The sequence below is a fragment of the Phoca vitulina genome, unplaced genomic scaffold, assembly GCF_004348235.1.
Source record: "Phoca vitulina isolate PV1807 unplaced genomic scaffold, GSC_HSeal_1.0 scaffold13, whole genome shotgun sequence".
Taxonomy (NCBI): domain Eukaryota; kingdom Metazoa; phylum Chordata; class Mammalia; order Carnivora; family Phocidae; genus Phoca; species Phoca vitulina.
Window position 1 is genome coordinate 28,540,748 of NW_022589716.1, and position 22,520 is coordinate 28,563,267.

A 22,520-nucleotide genomic window follows, 5' to 3' on the forward strand; every position below is an offset into this window, starting at 1 on the left:
AATAAATAAATAAATAAATAAATAAATAAATAAATAAATAAATAAATAAAATAGTGTTCATAATTTTGTAATTCTGCAGGTAAAATTTTACTTTAACTGCTCCTCCTTATGAATACAGAATGTATCTCAATACCTGGTAGCTCAACTTCAAATAAATTCATCTTGATGTTGTTTTAATTAAAACTATGAGACTGTTTTTCAATAGATATTACTTAATATTCACAGTTCTCTTTCTTTGGATTTAGCTTAGGTTCAAACTGGGAAAACTAAAATTGTACATGAAGTCAGAAAGAAGAAATATATAAGAAGAAAGACAACTGGATCCCTCAAATGGCTCATAAAAGGAAAAAACCAACCCAGTCCTACCAGCCTTATGAGCCCCTTCTGGTGCTTTGATATACTGATGAGTACGTCAAGGGAGAAAGAACTAGCCCTTTTAAAACCCTCCCTGTATTACAGTGAGTGTATGTTCACTGCTAAATGATGTGCACATTGATAATACAGAGTTACGCTTCTTTACATTTTAATCAATGTACAGTAAATATAATTTAGTAAAAATGACTAGGCATCCGTATCTACACGGAAGCTTATTGCGCATTAAAAGGTTACATGAGAATTCTGATTATGAAATTAAGATTTTAGAATTCTGGTCCCAAATTAGAAAAGGCTAAAGAAAGATCATTAAAAAGCCACATATACATAATTTTTGTGCAGTTCTAGCTAATGTCTCTGCAATGTAAAAATGGTAACAATTATAACTGTTCTGTGTGGAACAGTTATGCAGCCCATGGTCGGTCACGGGGGTTGGTCATGGGGGTTGTGGGTCCCCTTGCTCCTGGTGTTTGATCCTTAATCTGAATCTGTTTCCACATATCAACAGAGGGCAGACTTCTTAAGAACTGCTATGGGAAGGAAATGAGACAATGACCATGCAAACACATTACAGATGACAAGGGAAGAAGGACAACAGGTCAGATGGGATCGAGGGCCCCACCTGCTTCTCCCTTGCTACCTGAGAAGCATCTGCCCCCATATTCCTTCCTCCTCCACGCCACCGCAGGCACTCCAGTTCAGACCCTATTACCTGCGCCTAAACTACCTGGCTTCAGGTAAGAATTGTGGTCTCCTCTCTTGTGTGTACCACTAATCTCACCCCCTTCGATGACTGGATCCTCGGTGTTACTGCTGGATGAATCCAACTTTGTGAGCCTGTCACAGACCAACACCACACTCTGCAGTGGTACCTCAGTGAGTAAGACCCAGTCTCTTCAGCAAGGCACTGCAGACTACCCACAATCCTGGCCCAACACACCATTCACACCTCTTCCCCACAATTCCCCTTCACAACCCAAGCCTCCAGACAAACTAGAGTACTGGCCATTTCTTGGACCTAACTCTTATTTTCCTCTACCTGCTTTTCCTTACCTTCTACTTTCTCAGGGAATACCTTCCTTCGTTTCTTTTGTAAATTCCACACATTCTTTAAGTAATAACTACCACTAAGCCTACCTCATTAGACCTATGCTGTTTGCTTCTTCCTTATCAAGCCCTCACTTCTACTCAAAAGCCCGCTACTGGGGTCACAGGTCCTGGAATCCTGTGACTCATCCCCTCCATCCTGAGCAGGTTCTGGCTGACAAAGCAACATAAAGTAAGTGGAAAGAAAAGTAAGGGTTCGGGCGCCTGGGTGGCTCAGTCGTTAAGCGTCTGCCTTCAGCTCAGGTCATGATCCCAGGGTCCTGGGATCGAGCCCCGCATCGGGCTCCCTGCTCGGCGGGAAGCCTGCTTCTCTCTCTCCCACTTACCCTGCTTGTGTTCTCTCTCTGGCTGTCTCTCCCTGTCAAATAAATAAATAAAATCTTAAAAAAAAAAAAAAAAAAGAAAAGTAAGGGTTCTACCTTGTTTTTGTTTTTTGCTTTTTAAGGTTTCTGGGCATAGTTACTTAGGTAATGCAAGCTATGTCCTACCTCCTTCTGCAATCTACTCCTGAAACACACAAGGTTGAGACTCAACCTCAAACTGGGACTGAAAGAGCAGGGGTTTGGTGCAAGCCCTCAATGCAGCTGGAAACTGGCAGGGGCAAGAAGGTGTGAGAAAACAGGTCAGCACTAGGAATGCTTAGAGTCGGAATGAAAAACCTAGGGACCACACAGGTGGACCTGGGCACTCAGCCATGCAATGGCTCTGAGCATATTATTTAGAACCTCTACTTCATCATTAATACTTTCACTTTTGAAAATTTTTATCTTAAAGATCATTGCTTTCTAATTCTTTTGAAGTCCCCCAAACTGGCAATGTTACAGATCCACATGGCAACAACAGGCTACAAATGGGGCATGTATGTTGCCAGCTCACACAGGCCTCATTACTCCCGACTGTCTTAAACCCTGCCATGTCACTCACTCACCCGTCTGGACAAGCAGACATCTCAATTCACTTCCCCTAATGTTGAGGGACCTACTCTTATGGGAACTAGCTAGATCAGCTACATCTCACCCTATGGGCAGGAGAGAAAAAGCTGAAATGATCCCCTTCAACACTAACCAGTATTTGGGACGGAAGGCAGCCAAAGACCTCTGCTCACTCATGAAAGTCTCCCTTTCAACCTTCTAGATACATATATCTGGAGCAAGGGTAGGATCATTTTTTCTGTAAAGACCCAGAGAGTAAATATTTAGGCTCGGCAGGCCACATAATGTTTCAACTGCTCAACTCTGCCATCATATCCCAAAAGTAGCCATAAACAATATGTAAGTGAACTAGCATGAATGTATTCCAATAAAGCTTTATTTATGGGCATTAAAATTTGAATTTCATATAATTTACATTGTGTCATCAAACATTATTTTGATTTTTCTGTTCAACATTTAAAGATATAAAAAGCATTTTTGGCTCATAGGTCATACAAGATGCATTTGGATTTGGCCTTTGAGTCCAGTTAAGTTATTTTCCTAAGGGACTTTCTCCTTTGTATCTGGTAAATACTCATATTTTGTATCTTTCCTTTGTCTTACCATTACTGTTACATAATAAACTCCTTAAAAGCTAAGGCCAACTCATATATATATTCCTATAACTCTTTGCTGATTCTGTTATGATGCCTTGCACAAAGAAGGAATTTGATTTATATATGTTGCATAAATGTCTCCATTTTTCAGTATTAATTCCTATTTAAAGGAACTCGAAATTGCAAGAATATAATTCTTCCATGTTTTCCAGATAACATATGAAGTACTATTTAATGAACTTCACCTAGGCCTGTTGCTATTACTCTGCAACAGGAATGTGATTCATTAGGGTCAAATAAAATTTTTCCTCTTTGTTCTTCCAAATTTGTCTTAAATATATACAATTTTCTGCCTTTATCCTCTTAAAAAAAAAGTAAACTTAAAGTTACTTCCTTAAAAATTCAGATCAATAAAAACAATCTCAAAACTGACTTTAGATTTATTAAACGAGGCACGAACTATAGAAAAAAATTTTAAGCCATAATATCAAACCACATAACTAACCTGGTTTTCCACATTGCTCAGCTCCAAAACTGCAGAAATGAACAAAACTTATCTTAAATAGTATTGGAAATATAATGCAGATTTCAATTATTTATTGATTTCAATATAGTATTCAATAGTATTGAATAGTATTCAAACAGTATTGGATATATAATGCAGATTTCAATAATTATTTAAGAGATCAGCTGATTTTGAGCTATACCCACCAGTAAGCATTACTATGTAACTCAAATTTCCAAAGCACACTAACACAATATTTCAAGTGATTTTTTTTGGTAGCAGAATAACCATAAGCTCTTAATCATCTGTGGCAATTAAAAGGCAATTTATTATTTGTAAACCATACAGGAAATGCTGCCCCCTGCAGAGTATTTTAAAAGAACAAAGAATGTTTTATATAAATGTAACCCAGAAATTATCATGAGAGCAACTTTTTAAAATTCTAGTGATCCACAGGATTATTAGAGGAAAAGGAATTCTATGGAGATGATTGGAATTTTATTTTCCTCGCCTTAATGTTTATGCTCATATACAATATCCTTCTATACAGCAGTGTATGTATAAACCTACAAAGGCTCCAATGACGAATAATATAGATAATTAGGAAGAATGTGCCAATTTAAGAGACTGTAAGACACAGATTTTGGCTCTGAGGAAGAGAAGGGAGTAGAAGGAATTTGCTTCGCCACATGGCAGGACAATCCAGGGAGAGAGAGGCCAAGGACCGGCTCAGTCATGACCACACAGCAGAGCCCTGTCCTCCTCTTACTCATTTCAGCTGCAGCGCACATGCTCTGGGGCTCGGAAGCCCTCCTTTCCTGGATTAGTCGGTATGTAAGTGATTAGCAGAAACAGGCACAAATGGCACTTCAATATTTTATTTGAATTCCATGCTATTTAAATTTCCTGAAAGCACTAGGATTGCTCCATTCTTAGAAACATTTTAATTGCAATGGGGAATTGACGAGGAAATAAAAGCTCAAGAACAATTCAGGAGAGGAAGAGTACAGAGAGTAAGAATTTCCTCCTGGATAGGGAGCAGGGAATTAAGCGATAATAATAAAGGAGAGAAACCAATTCTGGTGAACCAGTTAACTCACACAGGAAAGGGAACTAGATATAGAGGCTGTAGGGCAAGTCTCAGGATCAGTCTATCAACTCGAAACTGTCACTGATGAAACCACACTAGTCTAGGAACTTCTTCACACTGTTCACTCATAGTATTTAGAATACTTCCCCCCATCCTTCTGTGCCTAAATACCACTCATCCTTCAAGTCCCAATTCAAATCTCATGCCTTAAATGAAGCTTTCTCTGATTCCTAGTGAAACAGCACCTCTCCTTTTTTGAACTATTTTGTCCACATTTCATGTACTGTACTTATCACCGTCTACTGTGTTTTGTTTTTGACGGACATCTTAGCTCCCCTAGGAGCACATACACTCCCCAAATACAGTACACAAGTCTAATGGATCTTTCCGCAGCGCTCTGTATTTACAGGATACTCTGCACATAATAAATCGCATTTTAGTGGGTACTGACAAAATACCGTTGAATGGATAAATACATGAACTCATCAACCAATTAACAAGTACTTTAGAATGACAGGAAATTAGAATAGGAACTGAGAATCAAAAGTCAAATAAGGTAGAGGCTCCCCTCTGTAGAAGGTTACATGTTTTAAATGACAACTTAAAGGCTAGTCCATTACCCTGACTTTATATTTTCATCCAGTATATTTCTCCTCTGAACTTATTACAAATGCAGTTTTTAAAAAACCTAAGAGTTGTATAATTCCACGCCCTGCACGAGAATTTAAGCTCCGAGTGTGTGAGTCTCACTTCCCCTATTCACGAGTATACCTCCAGACCCAGCTCAGCACTTTGACACCGTAACTGCTCAACATTACTGAGTAACTTGCAAAATAATTTCACATAATGTATTTAAGGAGTAAAAATTAGAAGGTCTAACAGTTCTTTAAAATGTCCATAACAGGGAACTCATAAAAATTAAATACAGATGGGGCACCTGGGTGGCTCAGTTGGTTGAGCATCTGACTCTTGATTTCAGCTCAGGTTAGGATCTCAGAACGTGAGACTGAACCTTGGATTGGACTCTGCGCTGGGCATGGAGCCTGCTTGAGATTCTCTCCCCCCCCCCCCCCCCCCCCCCCCCCCCCCCCCCGCAACCCTCTCTGGTGCAGGAGATCACACACTCTCTCTCAATAAATAAATAAATAAATAAATAAATAAATAAATAAATAAAGATAAATATCAACACTGGAAAATCCTAGTGATTTCATCTTTTGGTTTTCAAACTGGGGGTAATTTCTACAAGTCAATACAAAGAACTTGCTAAACTGACTTTGGGCTAACCAGAATTCAAATGCTAAAAACCAATTCATCTCCAAGGTTGCAAGAGAACTCAGAATTCACATAATACACCTGCCATACCCCTATTTCTTGGACATTCTTCTTAAAGAAAAAGAGCAGCCCCAAGCCTGTGCTACAGCTCTTCTTGTCTTCCACATTGATTGTGCTATTATATCTATCTATAGAAGAGCCAAGACAGTCCTTTCTGAAAAATTGATTATTAAGCCCAATAATGACTAATATGTTAGGACTATTAATTATATGAAGCAAAACCAGCTTTTAGTTGGTAACAAGAACTAATCTCGTGAAGGCTATTCCTTGGGTTACAGCCCGCCATGTAACTACTAGTCATCAGACCTCAAACGTTTATACAAAGGTAGGTTTCTGTTGGACTTAAAAACAAAACAGAACCCAGAGCGCCTGGCTGGCTCAGTCGGTAGAGCATGCGACTCTTGATCTCAGGGGTTTGAAATCGAACCCCATGTTGGGTGGAGAGATTGCTTAAAAATAAAATCTTTGAAAAACAAAACAAAACATACACAACCAAAAAAACTAATTTCAAACATATGTTTTCATTAGCCAAAAAAATTTATACAACTGTCTGAACAAGAATTATAATGTTTTCCACAAAATGGTCAATAAACTTAAATTTAAAACATTGAATTATAGTGGTTAAGAGCCCACACTTAAAAAACCAAAAAACTTTTTTATGAAGGAAAATCATGCGCAAAAAGAGACCGCAGGATGGTGAAGTGCCACATACGCATCACCCAACTTCAAGCAGGTACCAACGTGTGGTCAACCTCGTTTCATCTGCACCTGGCCCACTTTCCCCCAAACCTCTGTGGATTATTCCAAAATAAACCCCAGGCTTCACATAATTTCATTTATAACCATTTCAACACTTCAAAAGGCACAGACTTTGAGTCAGATAGACCTGGTGTCAAATCCAGGCTCTACCAACTAATGGCTTTGTGAGCCTGGGCAAGTGACTGAACTTCTCTGAGCCTGTCTTCTACCTGCAAAATGGGGATAGTAATCCTGACTTCGCAGGAGTACAGTACGGACGAAATGAGATAAGCTATCTGAAGAATGGAGCCTAGCGCTGGCCCGCAGGAAACAGTGAATATGATAGATGCGGTTATTATGACTGTACTAGCAAAATAAGACAGGACTCTTTCTGCCTCATTTCCAAGGAGCCTCACAAAGGACAAAGCAAAGAGCAAGTATATGCATATTTTAAAAAGAGATGCTAACCTCTCTATGCTAAACTTATAGAGACTAACAAAAAAACTGATGATTTATGACCCTCTCAGCCCAACAATGACCTCTAGGAGTTTAAGGAAAAGAGGTCCAGAAGAGCTCTTTGGATAAAACTGTAGTGCTATGGGGTTTCAAGCACCCTCCACGGGGAAGGGGGGGGGCCGGGACGGGACTATTTTCCTGTCACCCTAAACCAAGAGAAAGGGAGTTTTAAGAGGGGCCCCTAGAGAGTGTAAGTGACCACCCCTAGAAATTGTAGGGGACAGAGACTGGTGTCTGACCCACACCTGATAAAAGCCCCGCATGGAGAAGCAGGAAGGGGCAGCCTGGGGTGGCTGTGTGGAAGGCCCTGGACGCAAGCAGTACTTCCTGCAATGGCAAAGAGGAGCCCCCTCTCCCCAGGGCTGGCTTCCCAACCTAAGGCAGGCCTGAGATGGGGAAGGGAAGATTTACTTTTTTAATCAAGTTCAAAGGGGACATTTTAAGTACTTAAAAGAAACTCTTGTAACTTAAAGTGATATAAAAATTTACAGAGTATCTATATATAAGATAGGTGTGTATGTGATATGATATTTATAGGATATATATTTCATCCAGAAACAATAAAAGAACAGACAAAATGAGTTCAAAGAACTGAGAGAAGAAAACTAAGTTTCCCATGATGTTCAGCACCTTCAATATAATAGTTACATTATATGTTCAAAAGCTGAGCAACAGCAGAGTGAGGAATGCCATCATAAAGATTAATGAAATGCAGATATTAGTACAAATAATAAACTGTATGAAGTGTATATCAAATATTAAACTATGTCACTTCTAAACAGAATAAAATTTCAAGGCATATAAGAAAAGCTGCTCTTTTCATCTCTTTTTTCATTTATAACCACAGCCAAGCGATGCTTCCATCAAGGATTCTACCCACTTCTTCCCAAAAGAATGGAACAGGGGGGAAGAAGTGAAAGGTGCTCAAGACATAGGACAGAAACAAAAAGTGGAGAGATGATCATGTGGCCCAAGATTACCGATCCAGGGACAGAAACTCCATGCACAAGGTACTGTGTTAAGCACTAGAATAGTACTTAAAGGGGCAAAGCTGGTTTTCTGCCCTTAAAGGAATTTGGATTAGACACATAGCAACAGCGAGAAATGAATGTACACAGTCTTTAGGGGGTGGGAGAAGAAACACAACGCTGATACTAGCCCAAGGCCCAGTAAAGAATTCCTGTGAAGGCTACTGTGAAGTCAGGAAAAGCTAATTCATGGTTCTTTTAAAAACTCAAATCTTAAAATAAAATAAAAACTTACATCTTAGTCAACCCACTATAATGAGATATTCTATAGATTCTGAAGCCTTGCTACACTGGTTTTGAAACCTCATTCCAGTTAAGATCAATATTTCTTAAGGGGGAGAGTTATTCGTTACTTTCAAAAAATGGAAACACTAAACTGACCTTTCTAATAAAAAGTGTGATCGCTGTGATCGCATCTTGAATTATAAGCAGGCACAAATTCATTCTTGGAAAATAGTAAATGCCACAGAAGAGCTACCCCTGCGTCAGTTACAGAGTATCCAAACAAATGAGATTCTTCAATGGCAATAATGACATCCTCGTGCCATCCACGTGTACAAACATAGGTTACAACCCTCTTCCCCACAGCTTATGGCATGTATTCTAGACAACCCAGCTCTGTTTCAGCACTAACTAACCATGACCCAAATTAGCCACAGAAGATGCTGTGTACAGTAAACAGAGGCTTCAGATTCATTTTCAGCAGACACACATCCAGTGTGTTACCTAAGGTTTGCTGGGGCTCTCAAGACACAACTGATAAGACTATTTCTTGTCAGATTGATAATGATGAAAAGTTAAGTCTCAATTTCAGTTCTCACCTACAAAAACCGTTTGAGTAATTGATTACCATGTAAGTCAACACAATCAAATTTATTTCTGGTTATGCAATCACAGAACTGATTACTTTTCAAATAAAAATGCAGAGAACCAGATTACTTCCCAGAGTAAAAAGTAGCAACTGTGTGTGTGAGTGTGCGTGCACGCACACATACACAAACACACAAACACACACACACACACACACACGGGGGTTTTGCCAGTTTTCCATCTGGAAACCATGATGTAACAGGATAATCGCAAACTCATTCTCACTGCTTAAATCTGTGAATAATGCGCAGATCATCTAACGTGACTTAAGTAAGAAATTATGACGGCATGTAACTCAAGTTCAACAACCAGTCATTTATAGTAGGTTGATTTTTCAAGGTAATCTTTTGGGATTCAAGAAATATCTTAGAAGGCAAGGAAGAAATAACATGAGAAAAAAACAAAGCAGTTTCTTTCCCACCAAAAAGTTAAGAAAGATCGATTTTTCAAAGGTAGTAGCTCTACAATCTTATGAACAACAATCCTTCAAAATAAAATACAGCTACCCTAATCCAAGTGGATTGATAAAAAGGTATCTTTCATTTAACTATAATTCATTTTTAGAATTAGAATTATTACTTACCTTAAAAGAATCTACTTCAAACATGATTTTTTCCCCCCAGGATAAGAAGGCAACAGGTTACACAGAAGTCAAAGAAAAACATAGGTATACCTCTAGGAGGGACAAAACATTAGAGATGGGATTCTTCCTTTTAAGCCAATGATGTTACCTGGGTGGTAAAGGGAAGAGCTTCCTTACTTTCCCCTTCTTATCCTAAAGTCTGGAAACTAAGCCCCAGAAGTACCTTTATCTAAGGACAAAGGAATGACCAGACTCCCAGAAAAGAATATAAGAAATGACCATAAAGGATGGAAAGCTACTTCTAAATAAATGTGCCAGAACTAGGATGCTATTACCTTCAAAGTCATTACCTTGGAAATTATATACTTAATCCAATGACGCTGTGATAGTCATTCTGGAATTTGGTTCAGAGCTCAGAATGTTCCACATCCTTAAAACTAGTTAATCTTTGTCTTTTCGGGTTAGATTTGGCAATAGTCAGAAGTCCTCAGAGTAGCTGTGCTTTTCTTTGGAAAGTCTTTCCTGACCTCCCAAGTCCAGGTTCTGTGTCCCCTACCCAGGGATCACTTCGTCCCCTGGCAGAGCACCTTTCACTCTACAATGGAATTGCTTACTTGTCAACAGTCCCCCGGGACAACAGTAAACTGCACAGAAACAGGGAATATATCTTATTATTTATTATTACACCCACAATCCTAGCATAGTGCCCAGAAAACTGCAGGCCTCCAATACTGAATGATGAGATCCACTATCATACAAAATGGTTTGGAATACAGTGTCTATCTTCTCTACTGATCCTTCCAGCATCTCTGTGGAAAGAGTACCACACCTCACTGTGTGACTATCTACCTACAGAGAAGAACTATTACTTTATATACCTGGGGGGAGAAGTGATTGCATTTGATGATTTTCATTACTCATTTATGCACAGAAAAGCAAAAATCACGACATCCTCACAGACTAGTAACTTTTCCACTCTCAAATGTGCAAGCACAAGAATATCTTACCTAGTTGCAATATCTTTATAGTGTCTCTGTAGGCTTTCACCACCAACTTGAAGTGGCGATAAAGTGGGTAGCACAAAACTCGTCTTCCAAAAGACACCAGGATTTCATGAACATTAGTCCAAGTCTGTGAAGTAGAGTTTAAATAAGTAATCATTTCCATATTACATAAACAAAAGGACACAACAAAATATGAAACTACTCTCAATTAAAAACTCTAAGCTTGGATCATCATGAAGCCACGCAAGAAATACAAAACCATGAAATGAGATTCTTTTTATATACCTTACAATAAAATACTTAATTGACGTCTTTGTCATTTCTCATACTTTATCAAGATATCACAAATGCTCCTTAAAAATCACATATGCAGCAGGAAAGTTTTAAAAAGTCTTTTAAGAATTACAAATATGAATCTAAAACACATGGCACTAACAAAATGCAGATGCACATAAAAGACATTGTTAAATGATATATGTTTCATGTTTTTGTCCTTGAGGACCATTCAAGATACTGTAGATGAAAGATGTGGAACTTGTCAGTGAAGTGTGTTCAGTCTCCCTCTTCTTCTTCTTTTTTTAGTCCTTTGGGCGTGAGTAATACATGGTAAATACATGGTATTTACTTCAGTAATTTGCTTTCACTTACCAAAGAGAAAAGTGATTTCTTGAAAAAAAAGTGTTTTATCTTGAAAAGTATCAAACAGAAACCATCAGCAATTCAAAACTTACACCGCTAGACAAAGGCAGTTTTGTGCAAAATTGTTTTTTAATTGGATTTTGGTTAAAACTGTATTAAAAATGTAACCCATATATAAAACTTAAAATATAACAAGTAAAACTAAGGGAGCAGAATAATTTCCATGTGTATTAATCCTTAATGAATGAGAGATCTGATTAAGAATATCGAGTATCTGACAAAGAACAGCTTCTATCTAAAAATAGAATTATAAACTTTCTAAAAACTCTACCAAAAACTAAATACTTTAAAAAGTTTCACATAGCTCTTAACATCTCTGGCGATTCTAAAGTTATCTCAAAAACAATGAAAATTTCAAATTAAAATCATAAATAGGTGAACTTATTCATGTAGATTTTAATAACTTGAACTATGAAATTATTTAGTCACCAACTACTTTGTTTTCAACCTAAGTAACCAACGCAATCATTACAAAAACCAGTTTCTCCATTATATGCTGATCATGGCAATAAGGAGAACCCAAGTGAAGTCTAGAGAACAGTGATCCTCCATCTTTAATATGCATATGAATCCCTGGAGACCTTGCTACAGTTTCTGCTTCAGTGGGTCTGGACTGAGATTCTGTCCTTCTAACAAGCTCCCAGCCCTGGATGCTGGTCAAGCCGCTGGTTCACGGAACATTCTTTGGAGTAGCAAAATTCTCTGACAAAGCTGAATGTCTCAATTCCTGTTCACATCTATTGTTTGAACAAAGTGATGCCATGAAACAACTCTGATTTAAAACTTAACCATTTACTGTATTTAGGATTTAAACTGGGAAAAAAACCCAAAAACCTAGTTGACTAAATTAATGATACAATTACCAGCTATTTAAATTGACACTTTTTTTTAATGCTAGCTTTTCTTTCTTTCTTTCTCTCTCTCTCTCTTTTTTTTTAAAGATTTTATTTATTTATTTGACAGAGAGACACAGCGAGAGAGGGAACACAAGCAGGGGGAGTGGGAGTGGGAGAAGCAGGCTTCCCGATGGGCAGGGAGCCCGATGTGGGGCTCGATCCCAGGACCCTGGGATCATGACCTGAGCCGAAGACAGACGCTTAACAGCTGAGCCACCCAGGCGCCCCCCCCCCCTTTTTTTAAGGTAATCTCTACATCCACCGTGGAGCTTGAAGAGATGACCACAAGATCAGGAGTCATATGCTCCACCAAATGAGCCAGCCAGGTGCCCCTAAAATGACACATTCTTCAAGTTTCTAATTACTGTTGTGATGTTCAACAATTTGTTCAGAGCTAGTATATTTTAAAATAGCATCCTTTGATAAGACTTACACAACTATTTTCTATGAAACAGATATAAAAACAATGATTACTATACTAGAAGGGTTATCAGCTCTGACCATACTAATTGTAGGACCTAAAATAAGTTATTTAAACTATATAATCTGAGTTTCCTCATCTGTAAAATAGCAATAATACTTCTCTCACAGACTTACTGGAAGGAACAGGGGAGGTAATATATATAAAAGGCTTAACACGGTCCTTGATGGTCAGGAAATGGCAGCTAGCAGAATTATCACCTAGGTTTGCTGCCCAACTTTGAGCTCTGAGCCCCAATATATGCCAACTTACAAACAGGCTCTAACTCCACCCTACCTGCTCCCCCAACAGACCATGTGTGGTTCTTCCTCCAAAGTGTGTTCTCCTTCTCCCAAATTCCACAACACCCTACCTAGCTTCATTTGTATACTATGATTAGCAGAAGAGTTACAAATGCAATCAAAATTTTATTAAAAAGATGGAAAAAACACTTGTATAACAAAGTTTCCACTTTTAAAAAGTCAAGTAATTACTTGAATTAACCAAAATGAATGGCAACAGAAACATCACTTTTTAAACAAAATCTAAAAAATTGGAACTGAAAATCATACCTCAAACCAGCACAGTGTGGGACTCAGTTTTCTAATATTCCATGCAGATTCGACCTTTATTTGTTTTGGAGAAAAGAGTATTGTCATTTTAGAGGTAAAGTCATTCCAAAATAAAGCAAATATACCCATTTATTCAACTAGTATCTCAGTAGCATTGACATATAGAACTAAGAAGCATCATGACAGAGGAAAAATAATTGCTTTGCAGAAGCTAGCAAAGGCAAGTTTCTGCCTACTTTCCTTGGGATTTCACAAAGTAAAGCTCTTCCACTGATTAAGAGTAGCAGAACATAAGAGCAAATAAGCAGGGGCTTTGAAACTAAAAATTAAAGCAAAGCGATGCTTCCTCAATTTCTGTCCCTTCTCAACTAAGTTACTTCCCAAACATTCTGTGAATAATCTGCCAAAGGATTCAAAGATAATGCTGAAGTGCTGACTGGGGCACTTAAAAAGCTGCTCAAGAATTTGGCCTTTCAGAAAATGCTTGTGAGAGAATAAGTACATTCTAGAGGTCTTGAAGTTGCAAGACTTCATGATGTCAAATATGCGAAGAATCAAAAATGGTAAATTTTATCGAGCATAACTAAACACCCTCACTCATCTCCTTAAGCAATAATGTGAAGTACTTTCTTTGTCAAAGAAAATATTTTCTCCAATTATGGTATCCTTAAAAGATGAGTGGAAACAAAAACCATCTCCAGCTATATTATACCCGATACACTCGTTAATATTCATTTTAGAGTCAAATGCAAATCTCAAGAGTCACCTTTGAAATTTTCAGAATCATAAAACAGAAAATTTGGCACATACCAAATAATAATCCTAATACTATGCTAATGCTACGATGTTGAGAAAAGCAGATTAAATAATATACATCATGACCCAATTTAAATATACATACACACAAGTACACAATGAAAGACTGAAAGAGATGTATCTCCTCATAACACTAGCTATTTCTGATTGGCTGAGATTACAGGAAGTTTTAATTATTTTCTTCATATGTGTATTTTTCCTTTTATACTGATATGAATTATCTGTGCAATTTGTAAAAAAGGAAAGCATATGCTCAGCTGGAAAATAACCCTTGAGCAAGTACAATTATAAACAGCTGCAGGGGCACATTAACTGGAAAGACTTTTTTTGGCTTTGCAGCCTTTTTTAAATATACGATCACTGATATAGGTAAGAAAGCAGCTTAGCTCTTCATTTACAAAATCAAATGTGGGCTAAGAAGAGATACAACAAATTTTATATTATTAAAAAAAGATCATTTAAGAAATAATGTACTTTATAAAAGGCTTTACTTTTATAGGATTTCTTTCAATAGCAAAAAAAGATATGACTCAAGTTTTTAAAAATGTGATTTACATATAATTTTTTCAGAAGCATACCTACTGTATAAATTAAGGGACACCTACGGATAAATGCTCAGATTCCCTTTCTCTGTAAAAAGCTTGCATCTGCTAATGGACAGCTTGGACAGAGGATATAAATGGGAATGGTAAAGTTTACCTCTTGTCAATGTCAAGTGGAAACAGCTCTCTTCTTTGGCCAACTCATCTCCTAAAGAGATGGGAGCTCAGGATAACCTTTCTCTACCCTCAGCTTTATTGCCTCGCTCCGCTACTTGGTAGACACTGACGCCCAGAGAGAAGAGAAAAGATCAAGCAAGCATTATGCGTTCACGTTGGGACTTCCCACCGACACACATGTGCAGCTCTGCCAGGAGCACCCCCTGAATAACTAATCACAACAGCTCTTCCTCTCGACAGGAGGAGTGATGCCTTACAGTTTATTTAGTCCGGTCACTTATGCCAACATGCAGAGACATACAGGCACTTACATTCTTCTCTCCTTCAGTGACACGAGTTTCATAGCAATACGCCAGAAGGATATCAATCAAACTGTAGTACACTTGGCGATGAGCTCTCTTGTCCAGTAGGTAAGATTTATTGACAAATTTTCGTAGCTGGTATTTCTCTTCTTCAGAAAAAGACACTACAGAAAAAAATGCATTTAAAAATTAAACGTTCCATTCAGTTTTGTAAAACCCCCAGTGTGGAGGATTTGTCAAAATTAGAACTTCGATTATAGAAATAGGAGTTATTTAATTCTGAATATAGAAAGAACTTTTAAACTAGACTTCACAGTTTTACTAAGGGCTGTGCATCTGCTCAAACCCTAGTAGAGCTAAATAAAGGAGAAATGTCTAAACAATATCTCTTATTTCCAAGATGCCCCTTTTTTGCTACACTGTCCTGTATTCAAGGCATCTAAATGCTGGAGCTACTAACTTTAAAATAAAGATAAGACAGTTCAAGAACAGAAAACATAATAGCTAAGTAAAGCACTCTGTAGATATTCATTATCCACTTTGAAAGTTCTACACAAAGAAATAAGAATATTCCCATATAATAGTCAACGTAAGGGCAAAGTATACTGATATTCTTTATACACAGAAACAAAGTGTTACATCACACATATTTAACTTGAGGGAAGAGGATGGTTCCTTGCAACAGTGTGTCTTTTCTTCTTTGGCTTGTCACCGTTTCTCCATCTTCATTGACAGCCTTCCCCACATTAAAAATCTAGTATATATCATTTCATATTTCTATTATCATATAACGTTATACAGACACACAAACATATACAAGGGAATTTAGACCTCACCCCCCCCAACCCCTGCCAAGGAATTAGATCATTTTTCTCCATCTAGCCTACCTTACTCGGGATCTCTGGCAAATCTCTCCAAGTCAATTGGTACTTAGCTAATTTTTGTAAAGGAGTAGAATATTCCATGGTGTAGTATGCTCTATCCAACCACTCCCCCTACTGATGGGCATCCACTATGCTTCCAGTTTTCTGCACTGTTAATAATGCTGCATAAATGTCCTTACCCCATGTCCTTGGATACTGAAGCTTTATTTCTATAAAATAGATTCCCAAGAGTAGATTCACTGGGTTAAAAAGTGCATCTGTTTTAAAAAAATACTTCATTTAGAGGGTACAACTCTCCTTCTTTTTAACGGTCATGGACACAAGTTCTCTTTCCTACACACATCCCTCACACCCAGCTATAAATTTAAGAGCTTCTCCTACTCGTTTCCAGTTTAACAGATAGGAAGTGACTGTGGTAGAAAGAATTCTAAGATGAGACCCACTGAATCACATCATTTGAATGTGGGCAGAACCTGTGACTTGCTTCTATCCAAAAGAATATGGTAATGGTGATACGACAGTCACTACCATGATTATGTCCCAGTAAGATTAGACTGGAGCCAGAGACTCATCGCTGGTTTTAAAGAAATATGATGCCATGTTGTAAGAGGGCTGTGTGGCAGCAAGCTGTGGGGGGCTCTGAGATCAGACAGTGGCCCCCAGCTGACAGTCAGCAAGGACATGGGGATCTCAGTTCAACAGCTGCAGGAATCGAATTCTGCCAGCTATCACGTGAGCCTGGAAAAAGACCGTGAGCTCCAGAAAGGAACTTAGCTACCAAAACATACTAAAAAAGAAAAGAGAAGAATAGCCAAATTTATCTACAGCCAGGTAAGATCCTGAGCAAAGACCCAGCTAAGCAAGCCCGAGTCCTGAGCCAAGGAAACTGAGTCAAATTAGAACAGTTTCTAATTTGTGGTAATTTGTTATACAGCAAGAGAAATCTAATACAATGATAGATCACTGTTACTGCAGCTAGTATTTTTCTAAATGCTAAACTTCAAGCATTACTTTATAGGTTTGTTGGCAACCTGTGAATGAACCATTTAAATGTGTTTTGCCCATTTTTTTCTATTGGATGGCTTGTCTTGTCAAATTTTTAAGAACTCACAGTTATAGAAAGACACCTTGTCATATCTCCAAATCTACAACATCCTCATTGACTTTGTCTGTGGGATCTTTTGCCAATGAATTATTTTTTGTGTAGCCAAATATGTGCATCTTTTTTAAAAAAACAGATTATGAATTTACAGCCTTTGATAAGATTTCCCCAACCCCTAAATTGTACACGAAGCCTCTCAGCTTTTCTTTGTGTGTGTGTGTGTTTTTTTTTTATTTACTTGAGAGAGAGACAAAGAGAAAGAGTGGGCACATGCACAAGAGCAGGGAGAGTGGCAAAGGGAGAGAGAAAAGCAGACTCTCCACTAAGCAAGGAGTCTGATGTGGGCTCGATTCCAGGACCGAGATCATGACCTGAGCTGAAGACAGACACTTAACCGACTGAGCCACCCAGGTGCCCCTCTCATTTAAGATTTACGGTTTCCTTTTTAAAATGTAAGTCTTTAATCCATCTGAAAGTTACTTTTTCATGTTTTAAGATTTTGGCTAATTCCAGATGAATAGTTAATGGTGCCACCACAGTCTGGTCAGTAATCCATCTTTTCTCACTGTACTGAACCACCAACTTTATGAAATAGATGTGCTGCTTTTCTTGCTAAAAATTACTTCCAAGCATTTTCAGCTTTTGTGACTTGTAAATACAACATTTTCCCCCATTTCCAGTAAGTTACCGAGAGGAGAGAGAAAATCTATTTCTTTTCACATACCATCTTGACCAATGTTTGGCCACCCAGACCAAAAAATTAAAGTACTGAATAAACGCTAATGATAAAAAAAAAAAGTTATGTCTACACTGGTAAGGTAAGCAAGTGTAAGACTGAAGTTCCTTCTAAGTTTCCTTTGATGTCTACAATACAGGCAAGCCAACAAGTATCTATTTTCTCACATTAAAACGAGCATTATCGGTTACCATACATACGAAGTAAAATACATCTTGTCTTAAAGCAAGATTTCAGAAAGAGTTAACAGATAACTACATACATGTACTCAGTTCCTAGCTAGTGTAAGTAAAACATGGCCTACTACTTGTCTTCAAGTGACTTCTACAGAAACTCAACCATCTAGTATTTTTAAGTTACTTCCAAATAAAAATTTTATCCATCTCTTATTTTGAAAAGTAATCCTTAATTTCCCTTCCATGCCCTATCAGACAATCACCTTCAAATTCACTTAAAAAGTTTTTAAGCCTGATAAAGAGGAGCATCCAGCTTCCAGTTCCAGGGCTTCCTATCAACCTAATCCCAAAATAACTTTAAAAGGCTCTTTCTCCAGGGTTTAGAATTGCCCATTATATTCAGGTAAGGACAGGCTAAACTGCTAACCAAAAAGAACCCAAAATACAGTGACTTATATAAGATAGATATTTCTCTCCCACGCTATTCTGAGTGAATGATCCAGGACTGGTGAAGCATCAGCATCCCATCATATGACTTCCATCTATGCATCTAAGAAAGCTGCTCCAGGTTTTTACCATTTTCTAAGCAATGGGAAAGCAGAGTAAGATGGCAATCACCTTCTTTCTAAAGACCTGATCCAGCGCACATAGCACTTCCACTCATTTCCCATCACCCAGGACTTAGTCACATGACTACACCCAGTGGCAAAGAAGGAAAAGAAAAGGTAGTCTCTACGGCAGTCACTACCTGAGCACTCCTATGCCCAGCTCCAACTCAAGAAGCCTCTCAGGGGAGGAGGACTAACCAAAAACACCTGGCTGGCTGTGATGCTAACTTTTAGGAGTCCAAAAATTATTAAATCGCCTTTTTTTTTTTTTTTTTAATTTTAAGTAGGCTCCACGCCCAACGTGGGGCTCAAACTCATGACCCCGGGATCAAGAATCACACACTCTACCAATGGAGCCAACCAGGCGCCCCTAAATTGCCTTTTTAATATTCCCAGATCACGCTCTCGATAGCTAGCTACCCCATCCCTTTCTATCTCTGCTCAACAAAAACTGCCCTTCTGCTCCTCACAACTGGGTAAAAGCCAGAAGAGACAGAATATGATTACTGACACATGCTGGCCCCTTCTCACAGAGTTCCCTAACCCACTTCAGTCCTCTCTTAGGAGCCTTCCCCTTAACACGGCTTCTTTTTGTTTAAAGGCTTCCTTCCAGCAGTTTTACAGTCTATCCTCTGGGGGAAAGAATCTTAAATACAGTTATTGGAAATTACTAGAAGCAATACTCCTTTAACTCATTAAAATTTACTTAATGCAAAAATACAGGTCTTGAAATATATATATGTAATCATTTTTTCAATGATATTAGAAATCTTATGATTAAAAAGTTGAAGAAGATAAAGGAAATAAATCTGCACAAGTGTTGCTTACATAAATGACAAATAACTATGAGAATGCATTTACGTAATTTGCTGGCCATAAAGAAATGTGTATGTACTTTTTTTTTTTTTTTGAGAGGGAGAATGCAGGGAGGGGGAGAGGGAGAGAGAGAATCTCAGGCAGGCTCCATGCCCAGCACAGAGGCCGATGCCGGGCTCCATCTCAGGACTCTGAGATCATGACCTGAGCCGAAATCAGGAGTTAGGACACAACCGACTGAGCCACCCAGATGCCCCAGAAATGTGGATACTTTCAAACTTAATGCAGGCAGGTGTCCGGTAAAGCCTTTTTTAAAGACTGACATTTGGAAACAAAATTAATTAAGACAGATAAAATAGGTATTGAATGTCTCATTAAAGGGCTCATATGAAGATCCTTTAATTTAAATAGAAGCTCTCCGTTCAATTAAAGCAATCTGATGTAAGGAAAATTTAAGAAGGCACATACTCACTGCCGAAGAAAGAACACCTAACAAAGTATTTTAAGTCCCCTAGTATTTCATAAGGTTTGAGACAATATTCCCCAAGGTGTCGTTTTTGAGATGTTCATTACTTTAGCTAGTAAGAAAGTGCCAGGTGTTCATGATGATATTATCACACCTGAGAAAAGCCTTTATCCTAGTTGACTAATAAGGACTTCTGCTTCCAGATAATTCTAAATCAGAAGGTAAGCATGCCCAGAACCACTTAATAACACATTAACTCATCTAAATGTTCACTCCTTCATTCTGAAGTAATCACATCTGTATATATGCTGAATAATTTGTAAAGGCTGACCTGGGAACTACAGGTTCTCATGTTCCATCACCCAGAAGTAAGGGCTTTCCCATATTACAGGTCACCGTCGGGGACTGTATCTGTAAGAAAAGCCTACTGGAATGTCCTCTTCTGAATTCTTGGAGCTAGGTGCCCCTAGCCTTTCCTTAAAATATACCACCTTTCTCTTATTGTTTTCAAGTCCCATTTTGGCCTGAAAAGTTCATTGATAAATACACAGATATAAATTCTGAAATTCAAGCAAAGAAACCAGAGATGATAAATAACAATATCAACAAAATAGGAAATCACTACAGAAACCAAAAGTCTGAGCTCCCCAAGGCCTTTTTTTATTGGAGCTGTAAATCGTATCAGCCAAAGGGGCACTTGGGGAGGTTTGCACACAATCAGGTCTAACCAAGCAGCAGCAATGGGAAGAAGTACAGATGCAGTGCCAACAATAGTTGGATGATTGCCACCATGAGTAACATTTGTCAAGCATTTGTATGACTTCGCTACACTACAAAGCAGCTCTGCTATATAGTTCACAACATTTCGGTTAATTATACTTCTATAAATAATCTACAGTCAAACAAAGGCAGCTGAAAGCTCAATGCATTTGGGGAAGAAACTGGTGCCCAAGCATGATGCAAATGGCCCAGGACCACCTCCCAACATTAAAAACCCCAATCAATATGTCTGACGACTGCAAAGGGGCTCCCATCAAAATGGGAAGTGACCTTCTTACTTCACTTAGAACATTTTCTAGTTTTGTTACTTTTAAATCGTTCCTTCTCTCTTAATCCCCCTCCCAAATATCTCTGTCTTCCATGGGTCAACAATTAAACAATCTCTGATCTGGCTCCTCTCAGAGGAATGCTAATCTGTCGATTGTATTGTATACTTTCTGGAAACCGATCAAGGGAACCAGAAGAAAATGTGTTGCATTCAAACCTTTCGCCTAAATGGGTAGCCCTGCAGGGCTACAACTTTCAAAGCTGACACTGACAGCTCTACAAACACTGACGGCCTCACTGGTGCCAAACAGGATGTCCCTGCTAGGAAGTTCACGGACTAAAAATGTTATGTGGTGTCACAGCAAGCAACCATGTGCCAAGATTCTTGGGCTGAGATTAACCGCTGAAAGACAACATGGGAAATGTGGTAAGTCCGTCCTCATGAAACCAGAGCTCACGGGGAGCACAGCGTTTTAACACTTCCATTTACAAGCCTTCGGGGGAGGAAGACTGGGATCATTACTGAAGATGTTAATAAAAGTCTCCATGTTATAACTCAGGGCTACAATGAAAATGACAGGAATCACAACCGAGGCAGAGACAGGGAGCGAAGTTCACCATCGAAGCCTTATCTGGAATTCGAAACAATCCAGCTTACTATTTTATGACAAGGATGAATCAAAGGGAAGCCCTCACCTGCCCTGTTCTATCTGCCTGGCAACGGCTGATGAGGGAGCACAAAAGAGAAACACCCCAACGGCGTGACACAGAAAGGAAGGAGACCTGGGAGGCACAGAACAAAGAGGAAGTGGAGGGGAAAATCCAGCAGTAGCATGCTCCCTGAGTAGGCTGAGGACTTCAAGGTTTATTTCTTCGCTGATTCCCTTTCTCCCATATTGTAATCTGGTTTGACACACTTCAACTTATTTTCCCAATTCTAGGTGTCTCAAATACTTGAATGGGGTGGGGCGGGGGGAAGGAAGAAAAATCTCATTAACAAAAAACCTTCCCCTCAAAGTTTTATAAATGTACAACAATCTTAATTTCACAGAGAAGCCATTCAATTCCTGGCTCTCCTGCCAATGATTTTACTCTACAATAATAATCTTTAACATTTCCAATATGCTAGGGATTTTAAGTATATCATCTCATTCAGTCATCAAGACAACTCTATGAGGTAGGCAGCAACCCAGCAAAGATGCAAGATCACACAACTAGCCTGTGGCAGAGCAAGGCATTAACGCCTGAGCCCCATCTTTAGCTTCTATCCCATCCTTAACCCTATACTTGGCACATGTGGAAAAGGTACTCTCTGTACAACAACACAGAGCTCAAGTTCTTCTACTTTACATCACATGTCCTTGGTATTTTAAAAGGTGATTTTTAAAATGAATCACCATACTAGCTTAGTAGACTATGACTGTTCCTTAAGCACCAGTTGGGGTACATGCCTTGGGTTGGATGTAGATGAAGGGATAGAAGGGGCAGTGGTTAAAGCAATGACCTGGCTTAATCTTCTGTTAAAATTATACACAGAGAACTAACCTA

At 38.6% G+C, this 22,520-nt stretch overlaps 1 protein-coding gene across 2 annotated transcripts in view; it reads right to left on the reverse strand.

The window, feature by feature from the left end:
• Positions 1-22,520, reverse strand: part of SHQ1 (SHQ1, H/ACA ribonucleoprotein assembly factor) — a 96,044-nt gene that overhangs the window by 48,632 nt on the left and 24,892 nt on the right. For both annotated transcript variants that reach the window (XM_032411769.1, XM_032411768.1), the window contains 3 exons: positions 15,147-15,301; positions 13,301-13,354; positions 10,677-10,800 (listed from right to left, as the gene is read on the reverse strand). In XM_032411769.1, coding sequence (XP_032267660.1) covers positions 10,677-10,800; positions 13,301-13,354; positions 15,147-15,301 — 333 coding nt within the window. The remainder of the gene's footprint in view (positions 1-10,676; positions 10,801-13,300; positions 13,355-15,146; positions 15,302-22,520) is intronic.